At 38.7% G+C, this 15044-nt stretch overlaps 1 protein-coding gene across 7 annotated transcripts in view; it reads right to left on the bottom strand.

Annotated features, from left to right (window-relative positions):
* NLN (neurolysin) overlaps positions 1-15044 on the bottom strand; it is a 73397-nt gene that overhangs the window by 16238 nt on the left and 42115 nt on the right. For 2 of the 7 annotated variants that reach the window (XM_064641903.1, XM_064641913.1), the window contains one exon: positions 7803-13375. The exons of 4 other annotated variants lie outside the window; for them this stretch is intronic. In XM_064641903.1, the coding sequence (XP_064497973.1) occupies positions 13329-13375 (47 nt within the window). In that variant the 3' untranslated portion in view covers positions 7803-13328. Of the gene's footprint in view, positions 1-7802; positions 13376-15044 lie in introns of those variants that run through there. One more of the 7 variants, XR_010426705.1, reaches the window with a different exon arrangement.

Genomic DNA, 15044 nt, shown 5'->3' with positions numbered 1-15044 from the left:
AACTGGAAGGATCCAAGGAAATCATAGAATCCTTAAGGTTTGAAAAGACCTCTAAGATCAGCAAGTCCAACTGTTAACCCAGCAACCACCATGTCCACCACTCTAATACAGGGACTACTTGTGGTTAGTAACCATGTCACTTGTTAGTAAATTAACAGCAGCACTGTCATTATCAACAACTCTTTATCTTTCCCCTACCCCCAAGTTTGCTAGCCATCAAAAACTCTTTTCCTTTCCTTTGCTTTCCTTTCCTTCCCCTTCCCCTTTCCTTCTCCTTCCCTTCCCTTTACTTCCCTTGCCTGATAGACCATGCAAATATTTAAGGTACTACATTTGACATCAGTAAATAAAGTGTGTGCCCTGATCCTCAAAGCTGAGAATCATCTAGTTCCTCCTTAGATTGTAAGGCACCATATATTATTTATGATTTCCCTATTGTTCTTATTTCTTTTAAGTAAACAGGATAGGTATAATCTCGCTGTAGAGAGCAGACTTGCTCAAAAGTGAAATTTAGTATCAACTGCGGGATTGAATAAACTTTCTTTAGATTAAATAAAAAAAGGTGGGAGCTGAGAAAGAACTTTCTTTTAAAATGTATCTGTGCTACTCATAGAAAAAAAATATTCCTAGCTGTTAATATTTCCAGAAGGAATTTATACTACAGAATCCTTATGATCCTTACTGAATTATGATGTAATTAAAAACACCCTATAGAGGAACCTTTATGTAAAGCCTAACACTCTCTATAGAAGTGAGTTGTTGATGAGCACTGTTGAAGTGTTCTTGTTGGAGCTGGTTTTGAGCTGTGAAGCTCACTGAGACAGAAAGCAGCATACCTTGAGATTTTCTCTTGCTCCGACTCCACTGAGATCACTTTAGAACCTTCACTTCAGGGCACGGAAATGTCCTGCTTGCCTTTGCTCAGCACAGCCTGGAATCTGTGCTGCTTCATAAAGAAAACATCGGTGATTCGCATTTACAATGTGGAGGGAAATATCATAATTACATGCTAAAAGCCTCAGTATATAGGAAGTTCCTGCAACTGATGGCAGCCTAAGTAAGTTTAATGCTGACTGCAAGTCAGTGACATAAACCATTCCAAATACAGTCTGTTTACAATTTCAGACACACTCGAAGTGCTGGTGGGAATTTCCTTTTTGAAATTTGCCTAGCAGACTAGGCCCAAGAGTCAGGTAGTGGCAAAGCTATTGTTCTCAGCCCAGAGGGCTGCAGGAAAAAAGACAGTTGCTGAGTCAGACAGAATATCCCCTGGACACTCTGGCTGCAGACTAGCCTTTAGAAGACCTGCCAGCTCACCTAAGGGTAAAATCAAAGCTTAAAAAAGCCAATACAGCTCATAAAGAAGGAAATTCATTTTTAGGATACCATTTTTTGGTATTTTAACTTAGATTTGTGGTGAAGAAACCTATGGAATCTTGGAAAATCTGTATGCACAGTTTGTATAGTATCTTTCCAACCACAGCCACTGCTGATGTAGCCAAGAGCTCTGAGCGCTGCTAGGCTGCATGCTGCTGTACCTGCTCCTGTTACCATGGGAATGGATGCTGGCAAAAGGATCATAAGAGCTTTAAAGTAATTGCGAATATAATTAGCACTTTCACCTTTCTGGAGATTGGCTCCCCAAAAGCCCCCAGATAGTAAACCCATCCAATTCAGACTCATCAATACAGCAATTAGTGTCTAAAGAGGCATTAGTTAACATGATCAATATGGGAATGACACACAAAAGGAAGGCATTGTTGCAGCAGGGAAGCAGTGGGTTCCTGTGGCCTTCTTTGCCTATTACTAAAAAGGAATTCGGCTCCTTTGCTATGAGTCAGTGTTCCAGTTTCACCCTTAATTAATTCAGAGTCAAGAGAAAGGGCACTTACGTGAAGAGAAGCTCCCAATGATGGCTCAATGAAGTTTGCAGAAGAGAAGGAGGGGAAAGAAGTCATTATAGCAACAAAGTTTGAGATCACAGAGAGGAAGAAACCTCATGGGGAAATCTAAGTAGCAGTGTTTCTTATTACACTGGCACTGTCTGAATGAGGTACATCAGACAAAGAAATGCTCCTCAGAGTGGCATTACCCACCCCCTATGCACAAACCTTTCATGCAGGCAGCGAGTGCATCAGTTAGTACACTGTGATCTGCACCCATTTCTACAACATGGCAAAAGCCTTCAAAGGTCTCTGTTTTTCCACCATCATCTCCTTTTTAACTATAGAGGTCAGAAGGGAATTTTGGAATTTTGTACAATTTCACGCTTCTTCACTAAAACCACAATAGCCTGCTTGTATTCAGGTTCAATACAGAACTCACCTTCAGTGACCAGTGAAGTGACTGCTTGCATAATTATTACTGTTTCTAACAACATTAACATTTGGCTGGATACTGCCTGAAAGGTTTTGGCTGTGATTATCTGGCAGAAAAAGATGCGCTTTCATAAGAAACTGGTGAATGCTCTGAAGAAAGTTAGGGCAAGATAGTAAGTAAAATTTTGTAGAAGATTTCTTGGGTTACTAGTGGATCTTTACAATCTCTAAACACATACTGTAATTAAAAAAAAAGATATCAATTACCTCTATTCATCTCATAATATTCTCTTAGGCTGCCTTTGGACAGGGCTGGGCAGCAGAGCCAAGCTCCAGACAGAACCATCTGAAATGAAGCTGTGTCCCTGGGGATGTCTTTTGTGCCAGTCCTGCTTGTGGTGCGTCTATAGCCCCCAACCTGTTCTCTTTGGAGTGTCTTATTACTTAAGCATTATCACACAGTCCAGTCATTGCACAGCAGAGCAAATAAAGCATCTTTGTACCTCCCGTCCCCATCAAGAGTGATCTGAGGTAGCACAGTGATCCTTCACCTTGTTAGATAATTATGGGGGGGGGCGAAGGGGGAAGTTGCTTTAAGCTATGTATTGTTGAACAGCTATTTCTCATGCATCTGGATTTTCAGGACTCTTTAAGATATCAAGTAATTTTCTCCTATTTATTCAGTGCAGGTTTTTTTTTTGTAAAGACACTGAGATCCAAAGATACTGTTATTCAACAAAATATGACTGAGACAGAAGATTATATCATCCAGATGCATTTGTCGTAGTCTGTCTCCCTGCCTACCGCTGTTAAATGCTTTCAAATGAGTGTGAGGGTTAGGCCAAATTCTTCCATTAAGGGCAAAACATTGCTGTGGGTAGAACACTTCTCTGCTTTCCCCTTGGCTGGACAGCTTCCTTACAAGACAGCACCCCTGAGACATTTGTGTACATGAAAGACACACATTTTATCATGGCTTGTTTCAGAGAAGACTTAAGAGTTTTTCCTGCAAGGACAGATATGTAGGGGCAAGAGTGGTGAAGATCACCCATGTAGAGACTGCTGGAGGGAACCTGTCATGCCACCTGACTGTCAGGAGGTACTGTGGCTGCTGGGCACTGTGTTTTGCTCCAACACACAGTTTGGACAATTTCCAAAATGATGTTGTCTGCTCCAGACACTCCAAGAAGCTTCCAAGATTCCTGGGCTCCCCAGCTGGTATACAGAGCCCTCCTGAATAGCTTTCATTCCCCAGAAAAACAAGACAGCCAAAGCCCTCAGTAAGAGCTTTACTTTCTTCACAGTCTACTGCCAAATTTCTTTACTAACTAGCTTTAAAAAGTTAAATGCTTAGAGACAACCCGCTGATGCTTGCATTAACCAAGTAACTGTCTTCAGCTGTAAGATGGACACAGCTCACACAACCATGGTGTGTTTTGTAGGCCAGCACAGCTACACCAGACTGAGTTCCAAGGCAAGCACACAAAGAGTTAGGAGGTGCTATAATTAACGTATATAAGGTTAGGAGATGCATAATTACGTTCAACCATAATTACACCCACTGGTTACTTTGCTTTATGATATAGTCTTCAATTACATGACCACCTCTTTTCTTCTTTTCCCTGTGGGATCCATGCCTGTGTCAGGACAGTCTACATGGCACAGCGCAGCAGGACTGCCCAAATTGCCATTTAGCACGCTGGGAAGTGCCTTTGCATTGCATTCTGTTCAGGACAATCTACCTTCTTGTGAAGTTAGGCTCGAGATGTCTGAGGCATAAGAAGTCTGAGCTCACAGTCTAGAATGTTCTTATGCAGATTTGCAAAAAAAATTCAAATTTGCATGTCTGGCTTCCATATTATTAAATCCTGTATTTATAAATATCTGCTGATAGCAGCATCTTTATGAGCTGCTTTCTTAAATATAGGATAAGAAACTACTTACTGGGCTGAACTTATTCACACAAAAGGCCTTATCCAGCCTCAGTTTCTGTAGTGAAATTCTTATTGACTAAAATGGGATCAGGATCATGCCTCTGGCACCCACTATCATGCGTTGCTCCCAACAGAGCATTGTTCAGTTCAGCCAAACCAACAGGAAAAACTGCAAGAGCAATTTCTCAAATCAAAGCACAAATACATGCACATGGCATGACAGACTCGTAGGCTACTACTATTGCTCACACTGAAAAAGCGAGTCGTCTCTTCAGTGAGAAAGAAGTGGGAAATCTTTTTGTGTGCATTCTGAAGTGCAGAGTGGAGCACTTGTCTTTTACAGGCACTCACATGTCAGCATCATAAAGAAATATTTATACTGTGAGCAGCTAATAGTAATCTTTTGTAATTGCTGCTTATTAACATCCCCATACTTTTGAAGCATGGTAGAATCATAGTTTCAGTGATACTTTTGAAATAACTAATGCAAGGCAATACAGAAGTGTAACTATTCATAATTTTAGGCTCCCTGTCTGAAATAAATAATCTATATAGCAACTATACTGGTGGTACTAAAACACAGTCCCAAATCTGATTTTTAAAAAGATACCATTAAACTATATTTCTACTTATAATTTAAAACCAGACAACTAAATCACGGAGCGTACTTGAAAATTCAAGATTACATGCACTGAGTGAAGGATATGAAGACCTTATTTTGGTTTAATTAGTAGTATAACTATCTATCCTGTGAAATAGGAAGAACTGCAAAAGAAAATTCAAAATATGTGTCTATCAGACAAATATGCAAAAGAGGAGTCCTAACAATAAGAAAACACAGATTTCAGAATTCATGTATTTTTTATTTGCTGTGACCAACCTGGCAAACCATTCTACGAAATAACTTAGTGAGGCTACTTGCCTTCCTGCAGCAGAGCACTTGGCATGGCATTCTTGGCACCACAAATTCCATCAATAAATCTCAGCAAGATTTTTGGCAGCAAGAACAGAACTATTTCTACCTTCCTTTAATCACACTGGACAACCCAGAGCTGTTATGATTCAGTGCCCCTGGAACAATTGGAGAAGGTTTTTTGATGTATTACATTACACCAGCATAAATAAGATTAAAGATATTACTATAAATCTGGAAACGAAACAAGTATTTGGATAAAGTTGTATTCCCTTCCTCCATCCTCCTGTAGCAATAAATATTTTTAACCTCAATCTGTTATTTATATCTTGTTTATAAACAGACAGTTGTCTTACCAATATCTCATTTACTCTAATTCATAATCGATATGAATTATATCTTTTCATGTTCCCACTTGCAAAAGTTAAAGTATCATATCAGATTTGTCTATCAAGGAAGAATTAACTCTGCAGCTGAAGATTATAATCACCTTCTTGTTTGGTCCTACAATTACTACCCACACAAGTGTTGTCCCACTTTTAGTTTCAACACATCTTCCATACATACACAGCACATACACACTGTTGTCATTTGGCAAGTTGCTTTCCTGCCCTTTGATCCTTTCTTAGTCTGTGACATCTACATTTGTGTGTCATCCTTTTATCCACGTCTCCAAGTGTTAGACACAGAGGAGCAGCCACATAGATATCCAGCCCATTTCACTTGCAGCAGCAGCCTTGTCAGTAATTCTTCTCACCAGTAATTCACAACTCTGGCTTTGATGCCATACCACTGTTTTTGAACATACTATTGTTTGAAATAACTGTCTTGATACTGTCCTTCAGGCTTTAGCTTTACAGCTCTTCCCACACTGTGAGATTTCAGGTCTAAATGAGAACACAGAGGTAGTACAACACATATTAATTATTAATATTAATAGGATGGCTGAAATAAATCTATCCCTTACACAGAGATATTTTCTCTTATTAAAGTTACCTTAGCAGACATTTAAATATTTGGTGAACCTCACAGTTCATTTATTCTGTAAATTCATGCTGAGCAGACAGCTGACTTAACAAAGCTCCACTGGCTTTTAGCAGACCTGTATCAGAGAATCCCTGCTGAGGATTCATTTCCATCTAACAGCTACCTGAAAACACATCTTATTCATGTTAGAGTAAAACTCTAAACCTGGCCATTCTATTACAAAAATCTGGTTTTTATGGAAAGCAATATGTCTGTAAGCATCTCAATGAAAAAAATTAATAATTTTCTCCATTAATATTTCAGTGAATAGTTCTCAGCTAATATGTCAGGAATTTTTCAAGTTCTACCACTGACCAAAATGTAAATTATACAAAAAATCTCATGAAATAAATGTTGAGAAAAAAAGATTATATTGAAATCCAAAGCTCCAATTAAAAATATTAAAACATTTCAACCACTACCAACTCTGATAAACCATTCCAAAAACCTCCTTCTCACCTACTTTTATGAACTCTCACCTAAACTGAGAAGTTACTTTCTACATGTAGTAAACTATAGTTTGGGCTTGCAGACTTGACTGCAAGTTAGGCTGCCCAGCAAGTCCTATTATAATGACCTGTTTTCAATTTCTTTTAAATTTGCTGAACTGTAACACTTTGAGCTGAAGTTCTTCATGCTGAATATGCTCCCCAGGCTGATTTCAGTGAGGAAAATGTTCCCTGAATTATTCTGGCTGTCTTTGAAATCAAAGAAAAGTATTATACATATTATTTCAACAATTAAAAACATCTGATAGTAACACTTTAAAGTAAGATTTGAAACATGGCAGAGAACAAAAATTGTATAGAAATGTCCTTTCTGCTTTTGTCATGAAGATACACCTGAATTTGGCCTGGTTATATACCTCTAAGAACATGCAGTTCAGTAAAAACCTGCTGCAGTTATATAGCTAAAAATCTCCAAAATCCCTTGAAATGCTTGAACCTCCCACAGGTTAGACTGGGCTCAAATGCAAACGAGCCATTTTATCCCATGCAAGAGCTCCCTTCAGGCCACAACCACCAAGCTGAAGTTGGGCAGACTACAGTAACAGCTGCTAACCCACTCAGGCTACAGCAAGATAAACCAGCAGAAATGTGGAAGTGCAGCTTGTCCCTTCTGTGCCCTCAGTGGTGAATTTTCTGGCAGCAGATAAGGAAGCCAGACAGAGCTCCCTGTTATTAGTGCAAAAGGAACAATCCACAAGGGAACTGACTGAACAATTTTTCTAGATCTTAAATCTAAAAAACAAACTGTACCTTGTGAGCTATTGTAAGTTCTGCACTTAAATCTGTGCTGTAGAAAAGATTATCTAGAAAGTATCCCATTATTTCCTTCATGATCTCAGTGGACTATATAATTAAAACCAAAATGTACTTTTGCCCTTTGTTTCCTAGTGTTAGTCATTGTGTCCTCGTGAAATGTATTTCTCTCCACGTCAGGGACTTCTTTTTTTTTTCCTCCGAGACTGACAATCTAGTCCCTCACTGACAACCACAACAGCACCAGCACATAAGATCTGTGAAACTAATGGCATTATTGACTGAAATGTTCAGCACAAAGGGCCACCCAAGATCATTACCTTGTTATAAGAAAATTCAGAGCCAAAAGTAACAAATTACAAGGTTTAGAATTTATTTTAATTTTTATCTTTAATCATCAGAGCATTTGCTCAAGTGCTCTCAAAGTAAGGGTGGACATGAAAACATGTTGGTGGGTATGTTGAGAAAGCATGCAAAATAAGTAATTCTTTCCATAGCAATTCCTTTTGTGCATTTTAGTCACTGCAAATGCACTAGTCAGCAAAAATAACCTTGAATATTGTTGCTTTCACCATATGAATATTACTCTAGTATAATAGACAAGAAATACCTTAATTTTATATTTTTGTGTTTATAATAAATGATGCATTCATATTTGTGTTTTCTGGTGAAAAGTCAGAGCTATAAAGTTCTTTTGGTGAAGGGAAATTTTATCATCACTTTACTGATCTCTCCCTATTCATATTCAAATCTCCTGCAGTCATAACAAGCATCTTCTACTTTTCTGGCTGAAAATTATTCCTTTTCCCCCCAAAATTAAACCATCTACAGCACTTGAATATTGGTTCTCTAAAGAAAAGGGAGATGACATAATCCACAATAACTACAGCATAAGGAGATAGGCATCCATGCTTACATTTTCAAATCCGAAAGAATGTTTGATAGTTGCCAAAATACCTTCTCTAGGTCTAACTTTTTAAATGTGGAGAGGGATATTCTTATCCTTGTTATCCATTCTGTGAAATACTTTAGATAAAAAATGGTCAGTAAGAGGAGGACAAAAACTTTTAAATGTTCGGCAAGTTACCATAGTATGGTTTTTCAGATCCTTTAACAATGGCTCTCACTGAGCTCACTAGATCCTCATTCTCTGAAAATCAACTTAAATAACTAAATAACTTAATACATCACTTAAATAACTAGCTTTGGACTCCGTATTTTAACATGTAAAATTGCAGCTATGAAATACTGTTAATACAGGTTACACATAGAGGAGTTATACTTTGTCCTTGGGGAAAAATCAAGTGGTTATTTATATTCATTCCTTCCTTTACTGTCAGGCAGAATAAAAAAAATGTACTCACAAACATAAAATATTTCAAGGCGGAAGTAGCCACAACACAGGTAAAGAGGGTTCACAGAGGCAAAACTGCTACCAGAGCACAAGACATAGCCGGGATTTATGAAAAGACATGAAGGGAACTTGTAACCTTCATGCTCAACCTGTATTTGCAATGTAAGATAGTTCAGGTTCTCTAATGACAATCTCATTAAAAGTGAGCACAGAAATGTTATTACCTACTAAAGACATATCAAAAGAATCATATATTATGCCAAGGTGCACTGTTGCTTACATTGAAGTATCAATTTGCAAGTCACATACAAAAAGTTTTCAAACACTCTCAGAACCATTTCAGAATTCACCAGCCTGAACTCACAATATTATCCAATTATTAATAAAATTGTGCAACAGCCAAATCTAATTAAATATCAAGAAGAAAATTATATTCTCTTGTCCTTCCTTTTAAACTAAGGAAATTCTTTTTCATTAAGTCTATAAGAGAAAATTAAGTCTCTTGTTTTCTAAGACATCTTGTTGATTTTTATGACATACAGCAATATTTCACAAATAAAGTACTTATTTGTTTTATTAAACAAACTGAACAACCTCCCTTTGACAAAATTTCTCCTCTGAGGATACTTAGCACATAGCAGAAGAGAAAAAGGCAATATAAAATATGAAATGCCTCAAAATTAGGAAATATCATATCAGTTAGATGCTAAGCTCTGCAATAAAATCCTTAGTGAGACACTCAACACTAGAAATGATTCATTTATTCTTTTACATCTAAAATTTTACTTCTGAAATTTCCAATTCTGCTGCTGCCTAAATTTATCTTCTGTGTTAAATTCTATATTATCATAGTGCTTCTGCACAAACCAAAACTGCTTTCTTATTAATGAAGTCAGCAGTGACCTTTGATGAAACTTTCCATTTCAATTAATGTTGTACAAAATTAAATAAAGGAAAATTATATCAGCAACTGAAACATCTTTGTTATCATGAGAAAGTAATCCAGAGAAGTATCATTTTTGTTACAGATGTGGGCCAGCAACAATAAAAAAAATGTTTCAATAATAATTTTTAATGTTTTGGGAACTTTGTTGATAACTGAACAAATGCTACTTTAATAGACCCATTGGAGATTTATTTAGCAAATTATACTACAGTGGCCTAAGAAATCACACCTGTGCAGCTTCCCAAACAGCGTGCTGAGTTAGAGAACTGAGCCCAAATTAATCAAATATGCGTATCAGGCAAGTAGAATTTCTAGTCTCCGAGGTTTCTCCAGCCCAGAGCGCGCTTAAAGGGGCTTGATTTTCTCTTTTCCTCTTTCTGTTTTGAGATAGTAATTTGCAATCTCTGCTTTGGGTGTGGAATGTCCAGAGCTAAAAGAATTGAAAACACAAAGCTACTCAGTCACCTTTTCAAAACCAAGGGACTCCATCACCTTTGGACACCAAGAAGAAATGGCACCCTTCTGCTGCAGAAACAGTCTGTATCTTGGATCTTTGTCAGTTATCTTCTAATTTCAAGACGCTTAAGAATCACAGAATACCAGGCTGTAAGAGGACATCAAATATTATCTGGTCCCTGCAAAAGCATGGTCTACACAAGATGGCCCAGCACCCTCTCCATGTGGATCTTAAGAGTGTCCAAAGTTGCAGAATCCATCACTTCCCTGGGGAGATATTCCAATGGCCTATTGTTCTGTTAAAATTTTTCCTCTTGCATCCAACTGGAATCTCCCCAGCAGTATCTTGTACCCATTACCCCTCTTCTTCTCCATGTGGCTCCTCCTAAAAAGAGAATCTCCATCTTTTTTGTAGCCACCCTTTAAATACTGGAACAGAGGGATAAGGTCTCCCCTGTGCCTTCAAGCTCCTCAAGGCCGAACAACCCCAGTTCCCTCAGCCTTTCTTCACATGCCAGGCTTCCCAGGCCTTTGATTGTCTTTGTGGGCCTTCTCTGCACCCTCTCCAGCCTGTGAACATCTGTTTTGTACACCAGGGACCAAAACTGAACAGTGTTCCAGCTGAGGCCTGACAACCAGCAAGTAGGGTGGAATAATGATTTCTGACAAGCACTGGGCAAAGTGGGATAATTCTTCACCTCTGCTAGTGAAGCCCTTGTTGAAGCCACCCATCCTGTTGCCTTTCTTTGCTGCAGGAGCACACTGGCCACTCAGACTGAGCTGCCTATCCACCAGGATCCCCATCGCCCTTCCCACAGAGCTGCTCCCAAGCCAGGTACATCCCAGCCTGTGCTGCATTCCTGGATTATGCTTTCCTGGATGCAAGATCTTACACTTGTCTTTGTTGAACGTCACACTGTTCTCATTAGCCCACTCTTCCATCTTATCCAGGTGTTCCTGCAGGGTAGCATTCCCTTCCCAAGCATCCACTTCCTCATGTAGTTTGTTATTACTGGAAAACTTCATCAGGGTACACTTGATCCCATCTTCCATTAAATTGTGCTGAGCCCAGTATCAATCCCTGGAGGACCTCACTTGTTGCTGGTTTGAACAGGAGTGATTTCCCACACCATTCTGGGTGCCTTGGGTCAGCCAGGTCCCCACTCCCCTGACAGACCACTTGTCTAGACTGCAATGCAACAGTTTCTCCAGAGGAGGCTGTGGAAAGCAGTACCAAGAGCGCTATTGAAAGCCTTGGAAAAACCCAGGCAAACAATGTCCACTGCTTACCCCACATCAATTGAGCAGGTTGCTGTGTTGTAGAAGGTGACCAGGTTTGTCAAGCACAATTTGCCCTTGGTGAAACCACGCTGCCTTTTCCCAGTCATGCGCTTCATCTGACATTTGACAGCCTCCAGGAGGATTAGTTCTGTAACTTTCCCAGGGACAGCAGGAAGATCGATGGATCCATATTTTCCTGGACCCTCTTTTAAGTCCCTCTTGTAGACAGGGGTGACAATAGCTTTTTTCCAGCCTTCTGGAACATCCTCTTATCTCCTCAACTTCTAAAAGATTATGGAGACTGGCCTCACAATGACATCAGCCAGCTCTCTTGACACCCTTGGGGGGATACTGTCAGGGCTCATCAAATTGTAGGGTCAAGCTCCTACAAGCTCCTAACAGCTCTACCTTCACTGACAGCAGCTCTCTGTTTGCATCAGCCTGGATTTTTGTTCCTAATACCAAGTGCTGGTGAAGACAGAGGTGAAGAAAGTGTTGAGAACCTCTGCCTTTTCAGCACTGTTGGTGACTGATTCACCTCTCCTGCTCAATAGCAGGCCAATATTTTCCTTCTGTTTCTGCTTGTTGTTTATGTACCTGAAAAACCCTTACTTGTGGTTTTTGACATCTCTGGCCAATTTCAATTAAAGCTGAGCTTTTGCTTTTTGAACCAGATCTATGCACACCCTGAGAATGCCCTTGTAGTTCACAATGGGTATTTGCCCATGAAGAAGATAATGTGATTTGCCAACATAACTCTTGCCATTCCAGCCTGGGCAACTATTGTAATTTAAGAATTTACAATGCCCAGGCTTTAGACATGCTTTTGAAGAACCCAGGTAGGACTTTCCACTTGAGACTGACTTTTTTGCCATGAAACCTATGAATGATTTTGTAGTATATCTCCTTCTGTCCAGGATATAGTCTATGAGACATATTTATATGACTAAACTGACTGGATTTTTCTCTGGTGTGCAGATAAATCTTTCCCTGTAATGCAGACTCATTTTCCTGTGATCCTAGATAAGTCTTGCAATTCTCTGTGTTTTCTCAGTGTTCACCATTAGTTTTCTGTAACAACTGAGGGTGGGTTTTGGTTGTTGGTTTTTTTCCTTCACAGAATGTATCTCTCATAAGGGGTCTGGAATTCTATTTTCACACATCTTTGGGAGAAAACCCCCTTTTTAACATGTCGTTTCTTCACCACACCAAGCTTACCCTTGTATACTAAATTTATGTTTTACCTATCACAGAGAATATCACACCCCTCCCCTTAAATTTTCTCCTAAAATATCTGATCCACTGCATTCCAACTCATTTATCATGTTATCTTTCCATTCAGACTGAATAGATCATTTAGGAAGACCTCTTCCCTTTTTGTGTTCATGGCAGAGAGGTTCCTAGGTACAGCTCTAATAAGAGCTACTGCACTGGACAGCTGATGGCTAAAATGAAACCAATTTGTGATTTATGCAATTTCCATAAGAAGTCAACCAAACCTAATGTCATTCCTAGGGAACGAAAGAGAGGAAGGCCAGCCACCTTAGACTTAATCCATACTTTTACCATGGATTATTGTGGTTAAATTCTTAAGAGCCAGAAGTTCTTAAGTTCTTCAGACCAGACGTTACTTCTTCAGGTTAAGGGGGACTGCTGAAAGTCTCTAGCAGAGTAAAGTGCATACAGAAAACAACATGAAGTAAAAAAGAAGTTGATTTGCCAGTAAATCGGAAGATCTTCAGATGTGGTTTATATCTTTTTGCAGATTCATGCTTATTCAATCCCTCCCTTGCTCACTATCTTCCAGCAGAAATGGTGGAGGGGGCCTGTGGCTGGCCTTATGCAGGGTTTACCATGCTTGACAGGAAAGAGAATGACCCTGTTCCTGTAGAAATAGATAAGCCATAAACACACTTGTGCAGAAACGCATTCATAATGTGAATATGTATACAGACAACATATCTGTAACAGCTTTCAACTTCTGATGGTTTTCCTTTTCTGCAGAGAATGTCAGCTTATTTGTATAAAAATAACATTTCGTCCTAAGAGAAAAATGCTATTAAGTTTAATTGCACTATATTAACTAATATTTTACAGATAGCTGATTCAAACCCTGTCATCTCTATGGGTCTTAACTCTGAATTTTCAATAGGATAAAATTCTTTCACTTCTTGACAAGGCTTGAAATACAAAACCACACTTAAAAACACTTACCAAAGTGAATAAAATGTGTTTCTCTTGGTGCATCATTTCAAAACACAATGTGCAATATATCTCAGAATATGCTGAGTTGGAAGGGACCCACAAGGATCATAGAGTCCAACTCTTAGCCCTGCACCAGGGCACCCTGCACCATCCCCAAGTGTGCTTTTAGACATTTCTCATTAATGTTTTAGGCTAAAACTCTTTCATGTTTATAGAATCATTTAGTTCTTGTAAAACCCTTCTATTACTAAAAATATTAATAATATCTTATACATTATTTGGCTGTAAAAATCTGACTAGATTTCTGATCTTTTGCCAGATTTTGGTAGTAACTTATCTTGGATGTTGAGCCATGACTAGTTTTTAGCAAATAAAAGGACAAATACAAATTGCTCAGTTCTTTACCAAGTGCTTTTCCCAAGTTTAAAGTATACATCTCAGCTAATTTGTTGACTGAATTCCAGAGGACAGCAACGCTTTAATGGAGAGGTGTGGGAGAAGGAGGGGGGGACAATTAAGTTTTGTGCCTTACAGTGAGACCAATCAGAAAATAACAGCTCTGAAAAAAGGAGTCATCTGTTAAAACCTAACTGAAATGTGGAAATCCAAAGGAGACAACCAATGAAGAAAAAATAACTGCCTAGTCAAAAATCCCATTTGTAACAATAACTTGGGGCTATTATTCAGTTTCTACTTTCTACAGAGAAAAACAATACCTTCTTCAACAAGAAATCAAAGGATGAATTTATCTCCTGTCACGTGGAAAAACATCTGTCTGCTCAGTTTTCTTATAAAAGTTTGTAAATCCCACAATTATGCAGTTAAAGACAACTATGTCAGGTTAAAATGTTTGCTTAATTTAAAAGTAATTTTAATTTTCCAGTTGCTTTTGCTTTCCGTTAGTGGTTTAGAAGGCAAGAAGTCCTTGGCAATGAATTATATTTGGCAGTGTTACATCTCTCCCCTGAATAAACACGCAACAAACTTTTTTTGCTAAGATTTGATTTACAGAACTGTAGCTTTAAAAGGAAAGAGGCCCAGGAAATCAATCTGATTCCATTTCACCCAGTTACTCTGAATGAAATCATTGTGTTTGGTGAACATGTATCTTCTGAAAGAGATTTCACTTGTCTTGATTTGAAGACATTGAGAACTGACAACCCCAACTATTGGGACAAACTGCTTAGAAAGTTGCTTGTCTTCCTCACTGTTAAAAATGCTGTTATTTTGTCTTTGAAATGACTGGCCTCAAATTCTGGCTGACATTCCCCTACTAAGGATTAAAGAGCCTTTACTATGTAATGGCAATACCTAGAGACTGCAAAGTCTCTGTTCTTTCTTCATAGTGG

This window comes from Pseudopipra pipra, chromosome Z (assembly GCF_036250125.1).
Source record: "Pseudopipra pipra isolate bDixPip1 chromosome Z, bDixPip1.hap1, whole genome shotgun sequence".
Classification (NCBI taxonomy): domain Eukaryota; kingdom Metazoa; phylum Chordata; class Aves; order Passeriformes; family Pipridae; genus Pseudopipra; species Pseudopipra pipra.
Note: the sequence above shows the minus strand (reverse complement) of the source record. Positions and strands in the feature narration are given on the sequence as shown.